Here is a 21,848-nt window from a genome sequence, read left to right as displayed (position 1 = left end):
TTTTATGCACTTTGCTACAGACAGGACAGCACATGCCATGCCCTTTAATATACCAGTCGGGTAATGGTTGGGATGGGAAACAAGTTTTAAAAACTCAACCAGAGAGGATTAGATCCTTTGACCATGCACCTCATCCTACCCCAAAGTATGAATAAATCTTAATGAAAACAAGTGTAGTATTCCACAATGTTTATACAGTGCAACCTTGTGATTAAGAAAATGTCTACGGCAAAAAAATATGCTATGGGGGAAAACAAATTGAATATAGTCCAGAACAAAAAGTGTTGCTTGCTGATTGCTATGTGCAGTCGCAGGAGTTGTACAGTATGTTTGCTAACTTATTAAACCAGACACTCAGAGAACCAAGCAAAAAGTTCGGTATTTAGTTTAAAGAGGTTATTTTCTGTACTGACGTTTAAAAAGGGACCGTAAAAAGACTTTCTGTTTCAAGGGAATTCCAGTTTAGAAAGGGTCCAGTTTTGAGGGGCTTCACTGTATATGCAATACAATGTGAGTGTGTAGGCTACTGTGATGTACAGTGAAACCCCTCTAAACCGGACACCCTTGGGACCAATATAAATGTCCTGTTTTTAAGAGGGATCCGCTTTAGAGAGGTTAAGTTCGGTACTGATTTTTAAACAGGGACTGTTTTGATGGAATTCCAGTTTATAGAGGGTCCGGTCTTGAGAGGTTTCACTGTACATTATTTTATCCTATAACTTACCCATGATATCTATGTCATAGGCCTAAACCCATGTGATAATTTAGTGTATTAACCCGGTTAATAATGGTATTCAAATGTTGCTGTCATTTGTTTACAAGCCATCAAAACTTGTATACCTGAGCGTAATGTTTTCATAAGACTTACGGTAGTTAAAGTGAGTGAAGTTAAAGTAATTTGTGCTAATCGTGATGACATCATATTACCAATGGATGTGACTTTAGTACTGTGATTTACTAAATATAGAATGAAAATGTTATTTTAGAAGTGTTGTAGGATAAATAGAATTCGCTACTTGTGTTTTTTAAGTAAAATATCAACCTCGTCCAATTAATCGGTATTTGTCTCAGCAGAGCCTTGACAAATGCCGATTAACATTGTATAGACTCGGTTGATATTTTCCATATTAAAAAAGACACTTGTGACGAATCCTCTATATATGTGCATGTATACAGTAGATGTAATACAAAATCTGTCTTTGGGGTATGTCTTAACTGTTATCTTTTCTTTTTTTTAAGACTACAGAACTGGGCCATGTTTCACTCAGATTTCAAACAATATCTGTCGAGGACAGCTGACGGGGGTGGTCTGCACGAAGACTCTATGCTGCTCAACCATAGGAACAGCATGGGGTCAACCGTGCGAACAGTGTCCAACCACCACTCATCCATGTCGCCGTGGATACATCCCCAACCCACAGACCAACACTTGTCAAGGTCAGTAACACTTTCTTTCATTATACAGTGCCTTCAAAATACGTGTTGGTGCCCTTTATAAATGCTGCACCCCTTCCCTGAATGCTGTGGGTGCCTGTTTGCATCTGCTATTGAATATATAATGTATAATGAATATTTAAATACACAATTTTAATTAATATTTACACTTTCCGTGGTAATAATAGGGTGTTCATTACTGAATGCAGTGAGATTTATAACTAAACATGAAATGTAGGCAGTGGTAGTGGCCACTAAATCTGCTGCCTATTTTACTGAACATAAAGAATAACATGTGCAAACAGACTCTTTTACCAGAAAAATGTGTAGCTATGGAATGAATGAATGGAGATCCGTATATTGCAAAAAAACAGGGTTGTCAGTTTCACTTTAACTGAGTGTTGATTTGACCTAGTTTGAAAATAACTGAGCATCAACAATAGGCGGTGGTAGTGGCCACTATATCTGCCAAAAATCTCTGCCTGCCGCCTATTTTACTTAACATAAAGAATAACATGTGCAAACAGACTCTTTTACCAGAAAAATGTGTAGCTATGGAGATCCGTATATTGCCAAAAGCAGGGTTGTCAATTTCACAGAGTGTTAATGTGACCTAGTTTGAAAATAATATTTAATGGAAATCAAAGAATGGCACCTCACAGGGTGAGTCACGTACAAATTAACGGGCCAAAGTTATGAAGCCTGTTTTTCTTAAATGCAGGTGCATAGTAAATGTAGGCTATGTAGTTACATGAGTGTAAGTCTAAAACAGGCATGAATTCGGACAATCTTGTTTTACCTGCAGAAATGGTCTTATTTTAAACATCTCATTTTATTTCAATGGCAATTTTAATACTAATGTGGAATCATTCTGCATTAAATCTTTAATGTAAATCTGTGGTATATGTACATTGTATTTGAACTTCAGCATTTATTTTTTTAACCAGATGTAAATGAGTGCAGTGCCATCCCGGGTCTCTGTGTTGGCGGCAACTGTGTGAACACTCTTGGTTCGTACCGATGTGAGTGCAAAGAAGGACAAACTCAGAATCCCATAACTAAGGTCTGTGAAGGTAAGTCGACACTAATTATATAGAGAATACTACATGATGAGTGGCCGTTATATACCATTTGTCTTACAATGTGTTGTTCATATAGAAAATACTACATGAGTGGCTGTTAGATACCATTTATCTTACGAGTTGTTTTAAAACATATCTAACAAGCAAAACTAAATTTAAAAACCTTTTCCAACTAAACCTATTTACGGCCCTAACGCTTGTAGAACTTTTAACTTGTGCATCTCAGGTTAACTTCTACAACACAGAATGATCGATTTGACCATGCTTTTGTTTCATTGGATGCATTGGTGCCTAGGAGCAGCCAGTTGTCTGTCTGAAATGTTATCACACATATATGTGTTAAGAGTATGTGTAACCAAAACTGAATGATGTTTTCACCAATGGGGGTGTAAGAAAACTGGTTTAACAACAACAACACTGGACTGTTAGATAATTAACAAGACTGCATCTATGATTACACAGATAAAGCGATAAAAGATGGCTTGGTTACTTGATAAATTGTTTTGAAATTGATAAACATCTTTAAAGTTACAGGAAGAGTTTCATTCAGTGAGACATATTAGCAATGTACAGACAACTGACAGTGATGTACTTTATGTTTGTATATGAGATGGTAGAAGTGAAATATTAGATGTCTGTCCTAGCTGTGCACAAATATAATATACTGATTTAACATGTGATAAACAAGATTTATGTCCATAGTGCTCACTTGCAACTGGGTCTTGGCTATTACATTGTTTTGTTTTTGTATGAGTGGTAAAAGTTTTATTTTGAGCCAGTTGAATCAATTAAGGTTTAAGATGGGTCATAATTGGTCTGTATTAACACTGAACATGTAAAATCTTTATAAGTATTGTTCAGCATTATTTTGTATTTGCACAAATAAATAATAATCTACTGTATATAAGTATTTACCCATAAAGACCACCCAAGTATCATGTAAATGCTGCTGTGTTAAGCAGATGGTCTTTATATAGAGGCAATTCATATATGAGAAATATATGTATGTCCTTTATTGACAAATATGTTATGCCATTTATAGCCAGTTCACTATAGTATATTAATGATTCCAACACATCTAGATGTTATTAGTCTCCAACTGGAGGGGACGATAGGTTTCATCTCCGTTCTGTCTGTCTGTCTGTCTGTCTGTCTGTTTGTCTGTCTGTCCCACTTATAGTTTTCTGGATGTTTATTTAAAAATGCCTTTTCGAAATTTTGTGTATAGTTTTTACATATACTATTACAGATCAAGTTTGACTTTCATGACGATTTACCCATTTTTGACAGAGTTATGGCTCTTGACCGTAGGAGATATGGATATTTATTTTTTGGACTGTTTGTTTCTCCAATACCTCAATATATTGAGCTGTAATTTTTTGTGTATGGCTGGCTTTACAATGTATTATTACAAATCAAGTTTGACTTTATGATAATTTACCCATTTTTCACAGTTATGACTCTTGAACTTAGGAGATTTGTTTTCCAGACATTTCCCCCCAATACCTCAAGATATTGAGCTGTGATTTTATGTATGGCTTTACAGTGTACTATTACTGATCACTTTTGACCTCCCCATTTTTCACAGAGTTATGGCCCTTGAACATAGGATATCCAAAAAAATGTTTGTATTGCTTTAGCAATACTCTCTGAATGCTTGTTTTCTTTGTTTCAGATATCAATGAGTGCATCACGATCCCAGGGATCTGCCGGAATGGACAGTGTACTAACACAGAGGGAAGTTTCTTCTGTACATGTCGACCAGGCTTTCAGCCTAGTTCTGACAGGACTAAGTGTATTGGTAAGATTTCCTCCCCTCCTGTCATCCCTTTTTCTTTTCTCCTTTCACAGTCTTCTTCTTCTGTTCCCTTACTTTCTCTTCCTCCTCCATTCCTTCTTCTTTCCTTCTTCCCCTTCTCCTCCACCTTACTTCCCCGTTTCCCCCTTCTTCCCCTTCTCCTCCACCTCAGTTCCCCTTTTCCCCCTTCTTCCCCTTCTCTTCCACTTCAGTTCCCCTTTTCCCCCTTCTTCCCCTTCTTCCCCTTCTTCTCCACCTCAATTACCCTTTTCCCCCTTCTACCCCTTCTCATCCATCTCAATTCCTCTTTTCCCCCCTTCTTCCCCTTCTCATCCATCTCAATTCCGTTTTCCCCCTTCTTCCCCTTCTCCACCTCAATTCACCTTTTCCCCCTTCTTCCCCTTCTCATCCATCTCAATTCCTCTTTTCCCCCCTTCTACCTTTTCTCATCCATCTCAATTCACCTTTTCCCCCCTTCTTCCCCTTCTCATCCATCTCAATTCCATTTTCCCCCTTCTTCCCCTTCTCCGCCTCAATTCCTCTTTTCCCCCTTCTTCCCCTTCTCATCCATCTCAGTTTCTCTTTTTCCCCCCTTCTTCCCCTTCTCATCCATCTCAATTCCTTTCCCCCCCCCTTCTTCCCCTTCTCATTCATCTCAATTCCTCTTTCTTCCCCTTCTTCCCCTTCTCATCCATCTCAATTCCCCTTTCTCCCCCATTCCCCTTCTCATCCATCTCAATTCCCCTTTCCCCCTTCTTCCCCTTCTCATCCATCTCAATTCCCCTTTCCCCCTTTCCCTCCTCCCCTACTCCCCTCTCCTGCCCTTCTTCTTCTCTTCTCATCATACTTCCAATTCTCCCCAATCCCTTCCATTCCCAGTCTGGAGCTCCACGCGGTAAGACGTGTTTGTTTCACTTGTGCACACTGCACGTGCTTTCGTGTGCTCGACTTGGGGGTCCTTCATTTCGTTGTTTTTGTCAGCGAAATGAAGTTTTCTACTGGGATGTATGCGGCCATTGGAACTGATTGAACGCTGGAACGCTTCTCGTTTTGACAGTCTGCACCACCAGGTTGGATTCTTTTTCAGCGAGATTCCTCGCCTCCACGTCATTTCTCTGCCTGACTATGTTGACTTGTTTTTTCGTGACTCGTATGGCGGCCATTCTGCAGAACGCCACGGTTGTTCGCGTTTAGTCTCTACATGTCCGAGCCTGTCCTAGCAGCACTGGAAGATTGACCACCCCACTCTAAGAAGAAATAGGAAGCGGGGTCGGCCCCTACTACTCTTTTTCTAGACTTTACATTGCTTTATAGTGATACCATCTCGTATCCTCCGGAGTCGGGCCCGTCCGCACCACTATACCAACCCATGACGACTGGACTATACCCTAGTCTGATACTCTACTTGTTCAGACGGATCTGGCTTCTCAAGATCTGTATTTCAGCACAGCACTACACCTTCAACGTCTATCGACTGTCAATCTAGGGGTTTTCTTGACGGGATGCAACCCATCTCGTCCCTTTAAGCTGTACACCCAAACGGCCTTAACGAGGCCACTCGCGTGGACATATCGATCAGACTTTAAACGTTTAGTTCTGCATTCAAAATTTTATGTCGAAATTACTTCTTTTTTGTAATATTATTAAATAGTCTGATCCTCTCTTCTTTCTCTTATTTAATTTTGGACTGTCCTTCTAAAATGCTCCAAATTATATAAATATTCGGCCGAGCAGTCAATTCTTTTTTATTTTTGGCTTGTAACCTTTTTCTTTTTTTTCTTTAATCTATTAACCTTTTTACTAATTGCTATTTTCAAAATTCTGCCCATTTTCACTGCCCGCCCCCCCCTCCATCTCGAGTCAGGCCACTGATCTTATCGGAGGTCTGACTCAGGATGGGCGTGTTCGAAACCCTAGTGGTATATGGGCACGTTAAACTAGTTATCATCATCACCAATCCCTTCTCTTCACTATCTCCCCTTTTGTCTGCCCCTCTTTTATTTTCTTCCCCTTTTGCTACTCCCCTCCTCCCCTTTTCCCTCTCCTGCACCCTTTCTTATCTTACAGGTATGATTATAATTTTATAGGTCTCTATTCATATTAATAAATTCATGTACTTTCATGTCAGTATAAATGTCTTATCCATGAAGAAAAATGTGATGATAAAAACCTGCTGCCATTAATTTAAGACATTGTCTAGAAGGAATGCAATATACCACATTACATATGTCTTTACATGTCTCTAGGTCCTGTAATTTAGTATGTTTAGTTAGAACAGCTGATTGAGATATGCACTGAACTTGTCATTTGTTGGTGATATCTTAGTAAATATACTGTATTCATTATGGGAAGGTTAGATACCATTAAAAATGTAGACACATGCCAAACATACTTTCGTTGAGGTGAATTGGGGTTACATAGTTAGATTGCCATACCCAAGCTGCCAAAATGTGGAATGCTAATTTTAAAAATGTTGAATTAAAGCATATGCTTAAATGCCTTTTTTATGCACCGAAAAGCACAATTGGTTAAAGATGCAGAAGTTAGAGGAACATATGTCATAATACAACTTTCATTGTCCTGTAAAATTTGATAAAAGTTACTGAAAATAAAGAATTTTAGTTAAAAAAAACAGCCATATATATATTGTAGTACTCTCCAGTAAAAGAAAACACTTTTAGTATTGTTCAGGAACTAAACACTTGCTTGGACATGTTACCACAATGTATGCGAAGAAAGAAAAACATAACCCTTGTTGTGTTTGTTCTTTGAGCCTCTTGTGCAATGCACTAACTTCCATTTTTTTTCAGACTATGTGAGGCCACCTATATAATGGCCCCGTGACCTTTTAGATGGCTTGCTAATATTTATCAAGACCTTTGAGGGATTTGAAAAGTGTGCTTTTCCAATTATAAACACATTGGCAATCATATGTTAGGCGTTACAGAGGAGAAGTTTTCTGCCAGACTGGAGGAAAAAGCTGGCCGAGATGGTGGGTGGGGTTTCCTTGCTCTGGCTCCTGGCGACTGTGTTCAAATGTCGTCGCTTTGTACATTATAAACTGGATTCATCTGAAGTTGATTTATTTCAATAAACATTCCTTTCATTTCTGGTTAAATAAATAAATTTATAGCATGTGAGTTTCTTTCCCTTTGAGAGGTTTTTTGTGGGTTTTGTTTTCTTCAGATATTTGATACAGAATGTATTTTTATTATTACAACACTGTACATAAGCATCATTGAGCCCATTGGGCTATTTCTCGTTCCAACCAGTGCACTACAACTGGCCGTAGTATGTGCTATTCTGTCTGTGGCATGGTGCATACAAAAGATCCCTTGCTACTAATGTAAAAATGTAGAAAGTTTCCTCTCTAAGATTATGTGTTAAAGTTGCCAAATGTTTGACATCCACAGGGCTGTAGCTAGCATGGGGGCAAGGAGGGCAGTTGCCCCCCCCCCCCCCCCCCCCCAGAAAAATTTCGGAAAGCATTATAGAAACTTAAAAAAAAAGGAGTTTTAGACTATTAACTACTCAGTTGCCCCCCCCCCCCCCAAAAAAAAAACCCCCAAACAAATCCTAGCTAGGGCCCTGATCCAGTAGCCAATGATTAATAAATCAATGTGCTCTAGTGGTGTTGTTAAACAAAACAAACTTTAACTGTACATGTACATCAATTTATATATGTCTTTAGTTTGTTTATAGCTTTCTATTTAATATATGGTCTACCGTAAGTGGCAAATGACGTGAAAATAATGCCCCAGTCAGTAACCCTCAATTAATGAGAGCCACGGTATGTGCTGTCCTGTCTGTGGGAAATGCTATAAAAGAACCCTTGCTGCTAATGGAAAATGTAATGGATTTTCTTTGAAGACTACGTGTCAGAATTATCAACTGTTTCACATCCAATAGCCGATGATTAATTGCTTGTATGGTAATCAAGATACCGTACAGGTGCTGTTAAAACAAAACAGATTGTAAACAATATTCATGGTTTACCATTTGAGTTAGTAAGAAAGGTATAGTCAATTAAGGTAACACATGCTTTAGAAATAGATAGTAAGTGAAACAGTTGGTAAGATGTACATGTAAACTACATTTGGCATATTAAGTTTTGTGGTTGACTGGAATATTGTCCGAAATATTGCAGTTAATATAACTAAATTTTTTGGCTGTTGGAAAATTCCGATTATCATAGTTTATTGAGGAAAACAACACTGTGAATGAGGTTAGGATAAGTTTTGTTCTGCACATTTATCAAATGGATCAGTTAGGGTTGTTCACAACGCTCGGCATCTGCTTGTCCTGACCCCAGTTTTACTTGTCCCACTGGAAATATGCTTGTCCCACCCAAATATTTCTGTTGAAAGGGTCCAACAATATTTAACCCTTTTAAACTGTGACAGTGTGTCATCCGTTTAATTATATTGACGTGACAGTGAGCTGCTTGCTACTAGTACTTTGACATCAATTTTTTTTTTAAACATTAACATTTGTGCTTCTTTTGGAGTTCAGTATATGAAAGTTAACGTTTGTTTTGTTTAACGACACCACTAGAGTACAGATTTATCTGTCATCGGCTGTTGGATGTCAAATATTGGATAATTTTGACATAGAATCTTAGAGAGGAAACACGCTACTTTTTACCATTAGTAGCAAGGGCTCTTTTATACATGTATGCACCATCCCACATACAACATAGCAAATACATGACCTTTGATATACCAGTCGCAGTGCACTAGCTGGAATGGGAATTGGCCCAATAGGTCCACCGACGGAGATCGATCCTAGACCGGTCACGCATCAGATGAGTGCTTTACCACTGGGCTATAGGTGATGTCTCTTCAGTATATTAATGAGAGTTGTTGATTTTTCAGACGTGCAGCTTGGAAACTGTTTTACTTCGGTGGTCAACCTGAACTGTCAGAATCGACTCCCTGACCGCATGTCTCTACAGGACTGCTGCTGCTCCTTCGGAAAGGGGTGGGGAACAGGGAGCCAGTACTGCCAGCCCTGTCCCACCAAGAATTCAGGTACGGTCAAGAATTAAAGGCATATTGTCACAGACCACTGACCTATTTAATGGTCTAACAAAGTATTACCTGAACAAATATAATTTGATTTGTCCCTAAATGTACTTTATTCAACCATCTTCATAACCACCATACTCCATTTATTAACGACATTTTGTAAAAATAATTGAATTATGGCAATGGTCCATAATTCAAAAACTAAAATTGCTGAGAGGGATGACATGGATTTCACTCCATCATGGTTCAGTTAAGGTTATGCGATAGCTAGATTTGGTTTCCAACAATTAATATAATTTTTATTTATTATCCATTTTCAGAGAAATAAAATCCTTAAATCTGTGACAGTGTGCCTTTAAGGCTGATTTACCTGTACAGTATGAGAGTGCATCTTCAAATTTGCTGCTCTCAGCAAAATAACTTCACAGAGTTACGGTAATGTTGCACATATCAGCCAGGTTTTGTTTTGTTATCACCGAGTAATCTTTTTCACCTGCCATAATTTATCATTGTGTTTTCTAATTTTAGGCCATCCTGTGGTCTGTTTGTATTATGTGCATGTAGGTACTATCTGTAAGTGTCGTGTACTTCCGTAACAGGTGTGTGTGATTGAATGAAAGAGTGGCTTGAACCAAGGGAAAGTGTCGAGTACACAAGTATGTTGCCGATGTCTAACACATGCTATGTGTACCTGTTGAACCTTTAGCTGTTGTAGGAAGGTGGGAGGGAAAAGGCTTTTTAAGATATTCTGTTAAGTTGTTTTTTTTCAAGATGGGGTGTGATCTACATGTAGCTCGGTCGGTGGAATGCTTATTTAAAGGGACATTCCTGAGTTTGATGCATTGTAAGATGTTTCCAACTAACAAAATACTTCTACGATTAAACTTGCATATTAAATATATTTTCTTGTTTAGAATATCAGTGTCTGTATAAAGAAAGAAGTGTTTTATTTAACGACGCACTCAACACATTTTATTTGCGGTTATATGGCGTCAGACATATGGTTAAGGACCACACGGATTTTTTTAGAGGAAACCCGCTGTCGCCACATAGGCTACTCTTTTACGACAGGCAGCAAGGGATCTTTTATTTGCGCTTCCCACAGGCAGGATAACACAAACCATGGCCTTTGTTGAACCAGTTATGGAACACTGGTCGGTGCAAGTGGTTTACACCTACCCATTGAGCCTTGCGGGGCACTCACTCAGGGTTTGGAGTCGGTATCTGGATTAAAAATTCCATGCCTCGACTGGGATCCGAACCCAGTACCTACCAGCCTGTAGACCGATGGCCTGCCACGACGCCACCGAGGCCGGTCATCAGTGTCTGTATATTCAATATGTTTCTGATTGTCTTAATATTTATAAGACGCCCAAACTGGGGTTTGTCTTCAAATAATTTTGTATGTACGAAAAAACAATATTTTAGGAAATAAGATGAAATTTAATCAAGTACAAATATTAGAACGATCAGAAACACGTTTACTATACAGCCACTAATAGTTTATGCAGAAAAATATATTTGATACGAAATTACAATCGTTAAAAAGTCTCTGTTAGTCGATAACATCTTAAAAAGTGCAGCAAACTCAGGAATGTCCCTTTAGATGTTTGGTTGTAGGATCTCCTTGGTTGACCCATTCTCTGATTTATTTATTTTTTATCTCTACCAGTGCCCCAGTTTATCAAAAAACATGGTATGTGCTGTGTTTCCTGTGGGAAAGTGCATATAAACAGGTATGGGTACTTTTTTTAACGTGCCCATATCCAATCAAGGTTCAGGCAAGCCCGCCCCGGACTTAGTCTCTGACATCGTCAGTGACCGATTCCGGGGCAGGAAAGTGCATATAAAAGATCCCTTGCTGCTATTAGAAAAACATTTAGTGGGTTTCTTCTAAGACTGTATGTCAGAATTGTGAAATGGTTGACATCCAATAGCTGCTGTGGGCTGGATTTAGCTCATTCAGTTGAGTGCCTGAGGTGCTTGTGTCGCAGGATCGAACCACCTCAGTGGATCCATTCAACTGATCGAGGTTTTTTCTCATTCCAACCAGTGTACCACAACTGGTCAAAAAGACGTGGTATTTGCTTTCCTGTCTGTGGGAAAGTGCATTTAAGTGCATTGCTCCTAATGGAAAAGTATAGTGGGTTTCCTCTGATGACTATATATATCTCATTACCAAATGTTTGACATCCAACAGCCAATGATTTATAAATCAGAGTGCTCTAGTGGTGTTGTTAAACAAAACAAACTTTAACTTTATCAGCAAGGGATCTTTTGCAGTGTTATTTCCGACAGGCAGAACAATACATACCACAACCTTTGATATACAGCCCACTGGTTAGAATGGAAAACAATCTGGGTCATATTTAAATTCTTATTTAGCTTTCAAGTTACTTTTTTTTTTCAATAGAATTCCATTCATGGCAAAAGTTAATAGAATATCAAAAGTATTTGAATTATGAAGTGTTATAGTTTAGAAAATGGTAGCTAGCTGTTACAATATCCATTCAACCATTTATCCATAGGTTTGTTTGTCCTTTCTGTACATGCTGTTAAATATACAATTTTACTTGATGTCATTAAAAAACTGTATTATCCTTCAGTAAAATGCAGAAAATTAACTTTCAGAAGAATGAAAGAAATGATTTATGAACTATATGAGCCATGTTGTTTGTAATAAAAAGAATAGTTTTTAAACAAATTTGAATTTATCGATGTGTAACAGTTACAAATTTTGGTACATATAAAAAACAAATTGTGAATAATTTCAGTTTGATTTAATGTAAGAAGAAAAGTAAAAATATTTTGGAAATAACAAAACAACCTACTATTTCTGTATGCAGTTTAGAAAACAATCGGCTCAGATATATATATTACTTGTAGTAAATTCCATAGTATGAAAAAAGGCATTCCCTGTGGGAAGAACTATAGAAACGTGTCTTTTTTTTCTTTTACTTTTACAGACTCATACCAGAGCCTATGTGGGGCAGAGCCACTGACCCGCCCCTTGAACGAATGTCTTATATTTGATAAGCTGTGTAGAAATGGCCGCTGCATAGATACCCAATTTTCATATCGCTGCGAATGCAATAAAGGCTATCGTCAAGATACAGATGGAAGTTGTGTTGGTATGTATTATAGAATATATTTATAGTTTTATCAATGTTTACATGGTCTTTTATATGCATGCATACTTCAATTTGTCCATGAAACAAACTGTATGGGTGAGGTGTAAAATTAGCAGATGGTACCTTCAAGTAAATTACAACTTTGTTTTTAAAGAATTAAAGTTACATGTTTGTATTTAGAATGTTGTGTTGTGTGTCTCATGCAACATACTTCTGAGCAATTGAAAAATTATCAACTGTATGTTTAATAGATATTACTGATAATGTCTAATAGATATTATGGATATTGTCTAATAGATATTATGGTTAATGACTAATAAATATTATGTGTTATGTCTAATAGATATTGTAGTTAATCTATTAAGGTTAATATCTAATAGATAGTATAGTTAATGTCTAATAGATATTACAGTTAATGTCTAACAGATATTACAGTTAATGTCTAATATTTATTACAGTTAATATATATTAGAGTTAATGTCTAACAGATATTACAGTTAATGTCTAATATCTATTACAGTTAATATATATTAGAGTTAATGTCTAACAGACATTATATTTAATGTTTACAGTTAATATCGAATAAATATAATTGTGATCATCTAATAGATATATTACACTTAATATCTAATAGATAATATTTTAGTTAATGTCCAATAGATACTATGATTAATGCCTTTTTTTTAATGGAGATTCTTAAATATTACAAAGACACTGGCTATTTGTTACAGATATTGATGAGTGCACACAGCAAGGTATCTGTTCCAATGGCCGCTGCGTGAACACCGAAGGCAGTTTCCGATGTCAGTGTAACAAGGGTTTTGTTCTGCACTCTTCAGGAACACACTGCACAGGTTAGGCTTTTCATTTACATATGTTTATTCACAAAAATGTTTTAAAAAATCCTCACTGGCAAATACTGGAGATGCTAGAGTATGCGTTGGCCCCACTAGTTGAAAGGCAATCTAATTATGGATTTGAATGAATATTTAGTTTTTTCTCTCACAAGAATGTAGTGTTGGGAATTGGTAGGAATTTCATCGTTTATAATTGGTTTGCACCAATTAGGAGTGGGGGATGATTAATTGTAGTTTTAGGCCCACGGTTTGATGCACTGTTTTTAATTTGTACATCACAATTTGTTTAAGTTTGGTTTTATTAAAAAATATATATATATATTATTATAATTTTTGTAATGGTATATCAGTGTTTTGGCACCTTGCACTCTGCCTAAATCCCAATGATATTGTACGGTATTCAGGCCAGTTACAGTGCTCAATTCTGCTGCACCTGACACCTGTGGATTTCGTTGCTAGAAGCGTAAAAATTGTAAACCCTCAGTTTTTTATCACCACAACCGGACTCCAAATTTAAAGCATGATCAACTATAGCTTGAACGCAGAAGAAGAAGTAACCCCTCAAAAAAAAGGGACTGACCTCAATCCACAGACAGAATAAATATTTTAAGCATCTTTCATCCCAATAATGATAATAAAAAAGTAAACATATTAACTTCAAGAATTATAAAATGGTGCCCAATTTCCGTCATTTCAAAACAATTAAACATCGCTAGTTTCTGTAAGTTCTGATCAGGACGAATTTGATTACAGTTCGAGAATATCAATGTACTATTGCTCTAGTGGTGTTGTTAAACAAAACAAACTTTGTTTCAGACATGAATGAATGTGCTGAAGCTGGTATGTGCCCTAATGGAGTTTGCTTCAACATGGACGGTAGTTACAAATGTCGATGTAACCCAGGCTTCAAGCAGTCACCCAATCAGCAAGTGTGTTACGGTATGTGATCAGTTTATTTCGAAAAGTCAGGTTCGCATTTGTAATGTTTATAGCATTAATACCAATAGCGATATAGAAACTATCATTATTTAGTTATTATTACCACAAGTGTTAATATAACAATTACCGGAAGTGTTTCCTAGGGTTATGTCATAGCCATGCAGACGATAAGTCTGTGTCTGCATTGAATAAAAATCACTATATATTTCTTTTATATGAGTTTGTTGAATCAGAACATTACAGCATTAATGTACCTTTTACAACATGGAGGATTTCACTTCAACATTTTGATATGGTTAAGTTAGTTATAAAATTATAGATTAGCAAATCATTGGGAATTCAAGATTTATAGGATATTAAACAAGCTTTAATTTCGTATCATGTTTATGCCCTGAGTGAAATAAGTTTCAATTGTCATTGACCCATGCATGATGCAGTAATATAGGTTCATCTCCAGCCAGACAAAAAAAGGTCACTTTTTAAACTAGAAAGGTCACTTTTAATCTAAAAATAGCAATTTAAAAATAAAAATAGCATTTTAAAACTACAAATGGTACTTTTAAACTAAGAACTTCACTTTTTATATTGTGTGTGTATTTGTGTTTGTGTGTGTGTTTGTGTGTGTATTTGTGTGTGAGTGTGTGTGTGTGTGTGTGTGGTGTGAGAGTGTGTGTGTGTGTGTGTGTGTGTGTGGTATACTGTTCTCTCTGAAGCTGATGATAGTTGTTGTATTTACCTATTAGATATCAATGAATGCACTGAGAACGGCAAGCTATGTCAGAACGGAGTGTGTGTGAACACACCAGGCAGCTACCGCTGTGAGTGTCGTCCTGGCTACCAACTCTCACCAGATGGAGCTTTCTGTCTCGGTAAGTTACATTGCTTATGATAGTCAATTGGTGTCTGAGGTCTGACAGCATAGGAGCAACCTCCCTTTGTAGTACCCAGTGGACTTTTCTTTCTGTCTCAGTCGGCATGGGACATGCTTCTGTACCTATGGCAAAATGCATATACAAAATTCTTTCCTATATGTGGTGTAGGAGTTGCCTATGCGAAAGTAGCATGTTTTTCCTCTCTTATGCTCTAAACCAATCCCCTATTTTATAATATAGACTATATTTGCCTGATTGTTAGCTAATTTTGCCTTTGACAGTTCCATTTCTTATATAGAGGATTCGTCACCAGTATTTTTTAATATGGAAAATATCAACCGAGTCTATGTTAATCGGTATTTGTCGAGGCTCTTCCAAGACAAATACCGATTGACTAGACGACGTTGATATTTTACATATTAAAAAACATGAGTAGCAAATTCTATTTATCCTATAACACTTCTAAAATAACATTTTAATTCAATTTTTAGTAAATTACAGTACTAAAGTCACCACCATTGGTAATATGACATCATCACGATTAGCACAAATTAGTTTGACATCACACATGTTAACTAAATCTTTGAAAATGTTACACTGAGATATACAGGTCTTGTTGGCTTGTAAACAGATGTCCCATCCACAGCTACACATTACCTAGAGACCTTGCAAATTTGCATACCATTATTAACCGGGTTAATACCCTAAATTATCACATGGGGTTATGACATGGATATCATGGGTACACTAAATGATATATATCTCATAGTAACAGCACTTTTTATGCTTGAGCAATTTCAGTTTCCCAACCACAACCCTACTTCATTAAAAAATTTTTTTACAATTTAACATTTCAATTTCCATACTAAATCTGCTTTATATCAAAGATGGGATGTAGTCCAATAGTAAAGCACATGCCTGATGTGCAGTTGATCTTTGGATCGATCCCAGTCAGTGGGCCCATTAGATTATTTCTCATTCTAGCCAGAGCTCCACAGCTGGTGTAACAAAGGCCATAATAAAAATGTGTTGTGTAAGTTGTTAAATAAAATAATTCTTTCTTTCTTTATATTAAAGGTTGTGGAAACCGTCTGGTATATTTCAAGAATAATAAATATCAAAATTATCTTGCTGTTAATCAATAAAAGTATAGCCTCTGTGGCAGAAAAAAAGAAAGAGAGTGTGTGTGTGTGTGTGTGTGTGTGTGTGTGTGTGTGTGTGTGCTTTTAACATGCCCATGTACCACTAAGGTTTCAGGCATGTCTGTCACGGGCCACGTAAGCACAGACCCTATTTTAATAATCATTTGAATTATTATTATTTTTTTGTTGGTCTTTCCAGATTATGATGAGTGCAAGACTAGTGGAATGTGCACCAATGGAATGTGTATCAACATGTTTGGCAGTTTTAAATGTGTGTGTAATCCAGGCTTTGTCCTCGCACCCAGTCGAGACGTTTGCATTGGTAAGTGTATGGATATCAACATGTTTGGCAGTTTTAAATGTGTGTGTAATCCAGGCTTTGTCCTCGCACCCAGTCGAGACGTTTGCATTGGTAAGTGTATGGATATCAACATGTTTGGCAGTTTTAAATGTGTGTGTAATCCAGGCTTTGTCCTCGCACCCAGTCGAGACGTTTGCATTGGTAAGTGTATGGATATCAACATGTTTGGCAGTTTTAAATGTGTGTGTAATCCAGGCTTTGTCCTCGCACCCAGTCGAGACGTTTGCATTGGTAAGTGTATGGATATCAACATGTTTGGCAGTTTTAAATGTGTGTGTAATCCAGGCTTTGTCCTCGCACCCAGTCGAGACGTTTGCATTGGTAAGTGTATGGATATCAACATGTTTGGCAGTTTTAAATGTGTGTGTAATCCAGGCTTTGTCCTCGCACCCAGTCGAGACGTTTGCATTGGTAAGTGTATGGATATCAACATGTTTGGCAGTTTTAAATGTGTGTGTAATCCAGGCTTTGTCCTCGCACCCAGTCGAGACGTTTGCATTGGTAAGTGTATGGATATCCATAAAAACGTTCTTACAGATATAAATTAAAACATTTGTCACGTTAAGTTTAAATTAATATATATTGTTTAAAATGTCATTGAATACTTTATTTGTAACTTGAATTCTTAAATTTTAACATTCTTCTGCTAATAATTTGATGTGCATGTCATTACAGAAGTATAAATTGAACCAAAAGAATGATTTAAAAGAATGCAGATTTTTAAACCCAACCAACAGCGTAATAGTTGTCGGATGACTATGAAAGTCATTAAACATGATATACTAAGATCTTGGATTTTACCTAGCTAAAAGCACATTTAGAAAATATGTGGCATCGCATTACAACCATATGATATCAAAGAATGTGGTATGTGATGTCTTGTCAGTGAGAACGTGCATACAAAAGATCCCTTGTTGCTAATTGAAAATTGTTATGGGTTTCTGCTAAGACTACATGTCAAAAATAACCAAATGTTTGACATCTAGTAGCCGATGATTAATCAATCAATGTGCTCAACGTTTACAACCATCTGAAACTTTCATCATTTATATTTTAATCATCTGGATAATAGCCACTGTTATATTGGATCTTTAAAATTACGTCCCTTTCTTACGATATGTATGAAGGCGGTGTTTCTGCCAGAAAGAAACTTTTGGGTATGGCGCTATGGAGTTAAATACATGTATATACAGTTTGTGTGCTGCATGCACCTGCTGTCCCCCAGAAACTAAATGGGTTAGGGTTAAAAAAATCATACAGTAATGATAAGAGTCATTAATTTTGTCAAAAGGTTAACTTTAAAAAAGAATATCTGCAAAAAAGTTAGATATGGCCCTGTACCCATTTTACCCTCTGGCAGAAACCTGGAAGTTGGAATAAAAAATAGCTTATATTATCATGATTTCTGCCAGAGGTATTATTTAACCAAAAATCTTGGAAATTAATTAATATATTTTTGTAATATTTAGATAGATTATAGTAAGAGAACTGCAATTTAAAATGTATTAAATTGCATGAAATACTGTGTCCAATTTAAAAACATTTCTGACAAGAGTATCACCCAGTAGAGGCACTAATGATCTGTTATTGTTTTTGTTACATACCCTCAAATTATTTTCTTGCTGAATTTTTATGCTGAAATTTTGATCAATATACAGTGTTACAGGGAACATTTTGTTTTAAAAATCTTGATTAGCGATATTTCTAGTCAAATGAAAATTGATTGGCAACTACTGTTTAATGTTTTAAAATTGTGTAGCGATATTTTGGCTTGAATAACATCTTTTGTTTTTCATAAATACTTGCAGACATCAACGAGTGCACGGTGGATCCTGGTATCTGTGTGAATGGGCAGTGTATAAACAACCAGGGCAGTTTCCGGTGTGAGTGTCCCTACGGGTTCACCATTGCACCCGACCGCAGAACGTGTAGGGGTAAGTATATAAGATTATAGACTCAGTTATAATTGTCACTTGATGTGACCTAAGTTCAGCCAGATGGTTTTCACTAAATGTTTGCAAATTATTTTGACTGGTTCTCAAAATGGTCATTTGGTTTAATGTGCTGTGGCGTAGCGTGGGCGGAGCCACTGGGGCGGTTGCCCTGGGTGCAAAATTCTGGACTGGTGGAAGGGACTTGGGGGAGTGCTGACAGTCTACTGGTTAGGGGGTGCAATACTTGCCTTGCCCTGGGTGCTGGCAACCCATGCTACACCACTGTTAATGTGTAGCACCGAAATCAATCTTGCAAACATTAGTGACAAACACCTGGCTGAACTTAAGCCTGGTGTGAAAAAAGATATATATGTTTAAAGCAGAAAACTGTTTTAGACAGAAACACCATACAGTCTGCTACAAGGACCAAATGCCTTTTATGAAACGCAGTTCATACAGGTCTTGAAAATCCTGGATATAGTCATAGAATTTGCCAATGTTACATGTATTTTCCAGGCTAGGAAATTCTTGGAAAATATTTTTGAATTTGGTCATGGAAAGTCATGAATAATGATAATTGATTTTTAACAAACCCTAAACTTTTAAATAACACAAGATGAATGGTAATCTAGATCAAACATTTTAATATTATGTTGAAGGTCACATAAAAATCCTGAAAACATGTTGGAAAATGGTTTTAAATGTCACAGAAAGTAATTAAATTTGGTTGATGATGAAGGATGTTAACTGTGTTACATAACATTTTAACATACAAGTATTGTGAAACCCCTCAAAACCAGACCCTCTGTAAACCATAATTTCCTTTAAAAAAAGGTATTTTTCAGTGTACCTTTTTAAATATTAGTTCAGAACACAACCTCTCTAAACCAGATCCCCCTTAATTAAGACCCAAATTTTGACTTGGTTCCCTGGGTGTCCTGTTTAGAGGAGTTTCAGGACAACCTCTCTAAACCAGATCCCCCTTAATTAAGACCCAAATTTTGACTTGGTTCCATGGGTGTCCTGTTTAGAGGAGTTTCAGGACAACCTCTCTAAACCAATTAAGACCCAAATTTTATTTGGTTTCCATGGGTGTCCGGTTTAGAGGAGTTTCACTTTACCTTTAAATGAAATATATTTTCAGACACAAGACGAGACATGTGCTATCCTGAAGTGCGTCGTGGGCGATGTCTCAACCCGTACGCTGTTCTGGTCACCAAGTCCACGTGCTGCTGTGGCCTGACTGATGCCATGGCGTGGGGACACGAGTGTGAGCTGTGTCCGTCCATGTCCGAGCCAGCATTCAGAGAGCTTTGTGTGCACGGCAAGGGCACAGACCATGATGGAAAAGGTAAAAAAAAAACCTCTCTTTTTTTTTCTTCTAAAAATGAGATGAAAGATAATTTATTGAGGAAATATTTTTTAAATTATTATTAAAAAAATTTACACCACAATTATGTAGCATAGAGACAAAGACATTACTGGCTATATTTTTGTTCATAAATAGAAAAACGATGGTATTTAAAAACATGTAACTAAACAAATACCATCCTCCCTACCTTTAACATCCCATGATATTCCTACCCACCCTACAATTGTTTTTAATTGTTAAATATACTCTTAAACAAAGATAAATGTGAAATAATTATTGCCCTGTAGTACCCGACAGTCCTTATTACATTAATCAATATGGAGTAGCTTCCCCTGAATGATTGTTTGACTGTGTTATTTCTGTGTTTCACTTTGCAGACATCAACGAGTGTAAACTGAAGCCGGACCTGTGTGAGAACGGGGCGTGTGAGAATCTGGACGGATCCTACCGGTGTCTGTGTAATCCAGGATACCAGGTCGATTCTACGGGCCGGATCTGTACAGGTATATCTTTTATACAGTTGTATTGCCTAAAACAGGTGTAGCCTGTGTCAGAATCTGGATGGATCCTACCGGTGTCTGTGTAATCCAGGATACCAGGTCGATTCTACGGGCCGGATCTGTACAGGTATATCTTTTATACAGTCATATTGCCTAAAACAGGTGTAGCCTGTGTCAGAATCTGGACGGATCCTACCAGTGTCTGTGTAATCCAGGATACCAGGTTGATTCTACGGGCCGGATCTGTACAGGTACGTCTTTTATACAGTCATATTGCCTAAAACAGGTGTAACCTGTGTCAGAATCTGGACGGATCCTATCGGTGTCTGTGTAATCCGGGATACCAGGTTGATTCTACGGGTCGGATCTGTACAGGTACGTCTTTTATACAGTCATATTGCCTAAAACAGGTGTAGCATGTGTGAGAACGGGCTGTGAGAATCTGGACGGATCCTATCGGTGTGTGTGTAATCTGGGATACCAGGTCAAGTCTACGGGCCAGATACGCACAGGTACATCTTTTATACAGTCATATTGCTGAAAACAACCATTGTTGTTAATCAGGTGTAGCATGTGTGATGGCAAGTTGGTGTTTTCTTTCAATCTTTAGAGCAGTCGTTCTTAGATTTTAGAGCAGTGTTTCCAGGTCACTGGAAAATCCTGTCATGAAGAACCTTATAGACTAAGTGCAGATTGGGTTAGAGATTAGTTTGTGGATGTGAGCTTGAAATTTAAGGACTATGCTTTATCCCAGGTTTTTGCAATGATCATATGATAGACCATCAAGCTGAAGTGTTGTGAAAGCAACATTCCTTTTATTACAAGAAGACTGAAGATTAAAATCATCTGTACAGCTTACAAAATCTGGACAACTGTTTAGTTATTGTTCTTTGATTTTTTAATTATCCTGGGTGTTATGGAGTTATATTTTGTTCTAGATGTCAATGTCAAATGAATCTCATGGTCTGTGACGGATTGTTAACAGTCTGTTATATTTTGTTCTGGATGTCAACAAATGTCAGATCAACATGATGCTCTGTGATGGACTGTGAACAGTCTGTTATATTTTATTCTCGATGTCAATGAATGTCAGATTAACTTGATGCTCTGTGATGGATTATTAATAGTTATATTTTGTTCTAGATGTCAACGAATATCAGATCAACTTATGCTATGTGACGGATTAACAGTCTGTTATATTTTGTTCTAGATATCAACATAATTATGTTGAATCAACCTCATGCTCTGTGACGGATTGTTAACAGTCTGTTATGTTTTGCTCTAGAAGTCAATGAATGTCAGATCAACATGATGCTTTGTGACAAGTTGTTAACAGTCTGTTATATTTTGTTCTAGATATCAACATATGTTGAATGAACCTCATGCTCTGTGACGGATT

The 21,848-nt window shown here is 37.1% G+C and overlaps 1 protein-coding gene across 1 annotated transcript in view; it reads left to right on the top strand.

Annotated features, from left to right (window-relative positions):
* LOC121379373 (fibrillin-2-like) overlaps positions 1-21,848 on the top strand; it is an 83,918-nt gene that overhangs the window by 6,390 nt on the left and 55,680 nt on the right. Inside the window, exons 2-13 of the mRNA XM_041507962.1 lie at positions 1,240-1,437; positions 2,382-2,507; positions 4,192-4,317; positions 9,189-9,344; positions 12,308-12,472; positions 13,204-13,326; positions 14,146-14,268; positions 15,012-15,137; positions 16,482-16,604; positions 18,452-18,577; positions 19,722-19,928; positions 20,327-20,452. Coding sequence (XP_041363896.1) covers positions 1,240-1,437; positions 2,382-2,507; positions 4,192-4,317; positions 9,189-9,344; positions 12,308-12,472; positions 13,204-13,326; positions 14,146-14,268; positions 15,012-15,137; positions 16,482-16,604; positions 18,452-18,577; positions 19,722-19,928; positions 20,327-20,452 — 1,725 coding nt within the window. The remainder of the gene's footprint in view (positions 1-1,239; positions 1,438-2,381; positions 2,508-4,191; positions 4,318-9,188; positions 9,345-12,307; positions 12,473-13,203; positions 13,327-14,145; positions 14,269-15,011; positions 15,138-16,481; positions 16,605-18,451; positions 18,578-19,721; positions 19,929-20,326; positions 20,453-21,848) is intronic.

The sequence above is a fragment of the Gigantopelta aegis genome, chromosome 2, assembly GCF_016097555.1.
Source record: "Gigantopelta aegis isolate Gae_Host chromosome 2, Gae_host_genome, whole genome shotgun sequence".
Classification (NCBI taxonomy): Eukaryota; Metazoa; Mollusca; class Gastropoda; order Neomphalida; family Peltospiridae; genus Gigantopelta; species Gigantopelta aegis.
The sequence above is the reverse complement of the archived record's forward strand: the minus strand, read 5'-3'. Positions and strand labels throughout refer to the sequence as shown.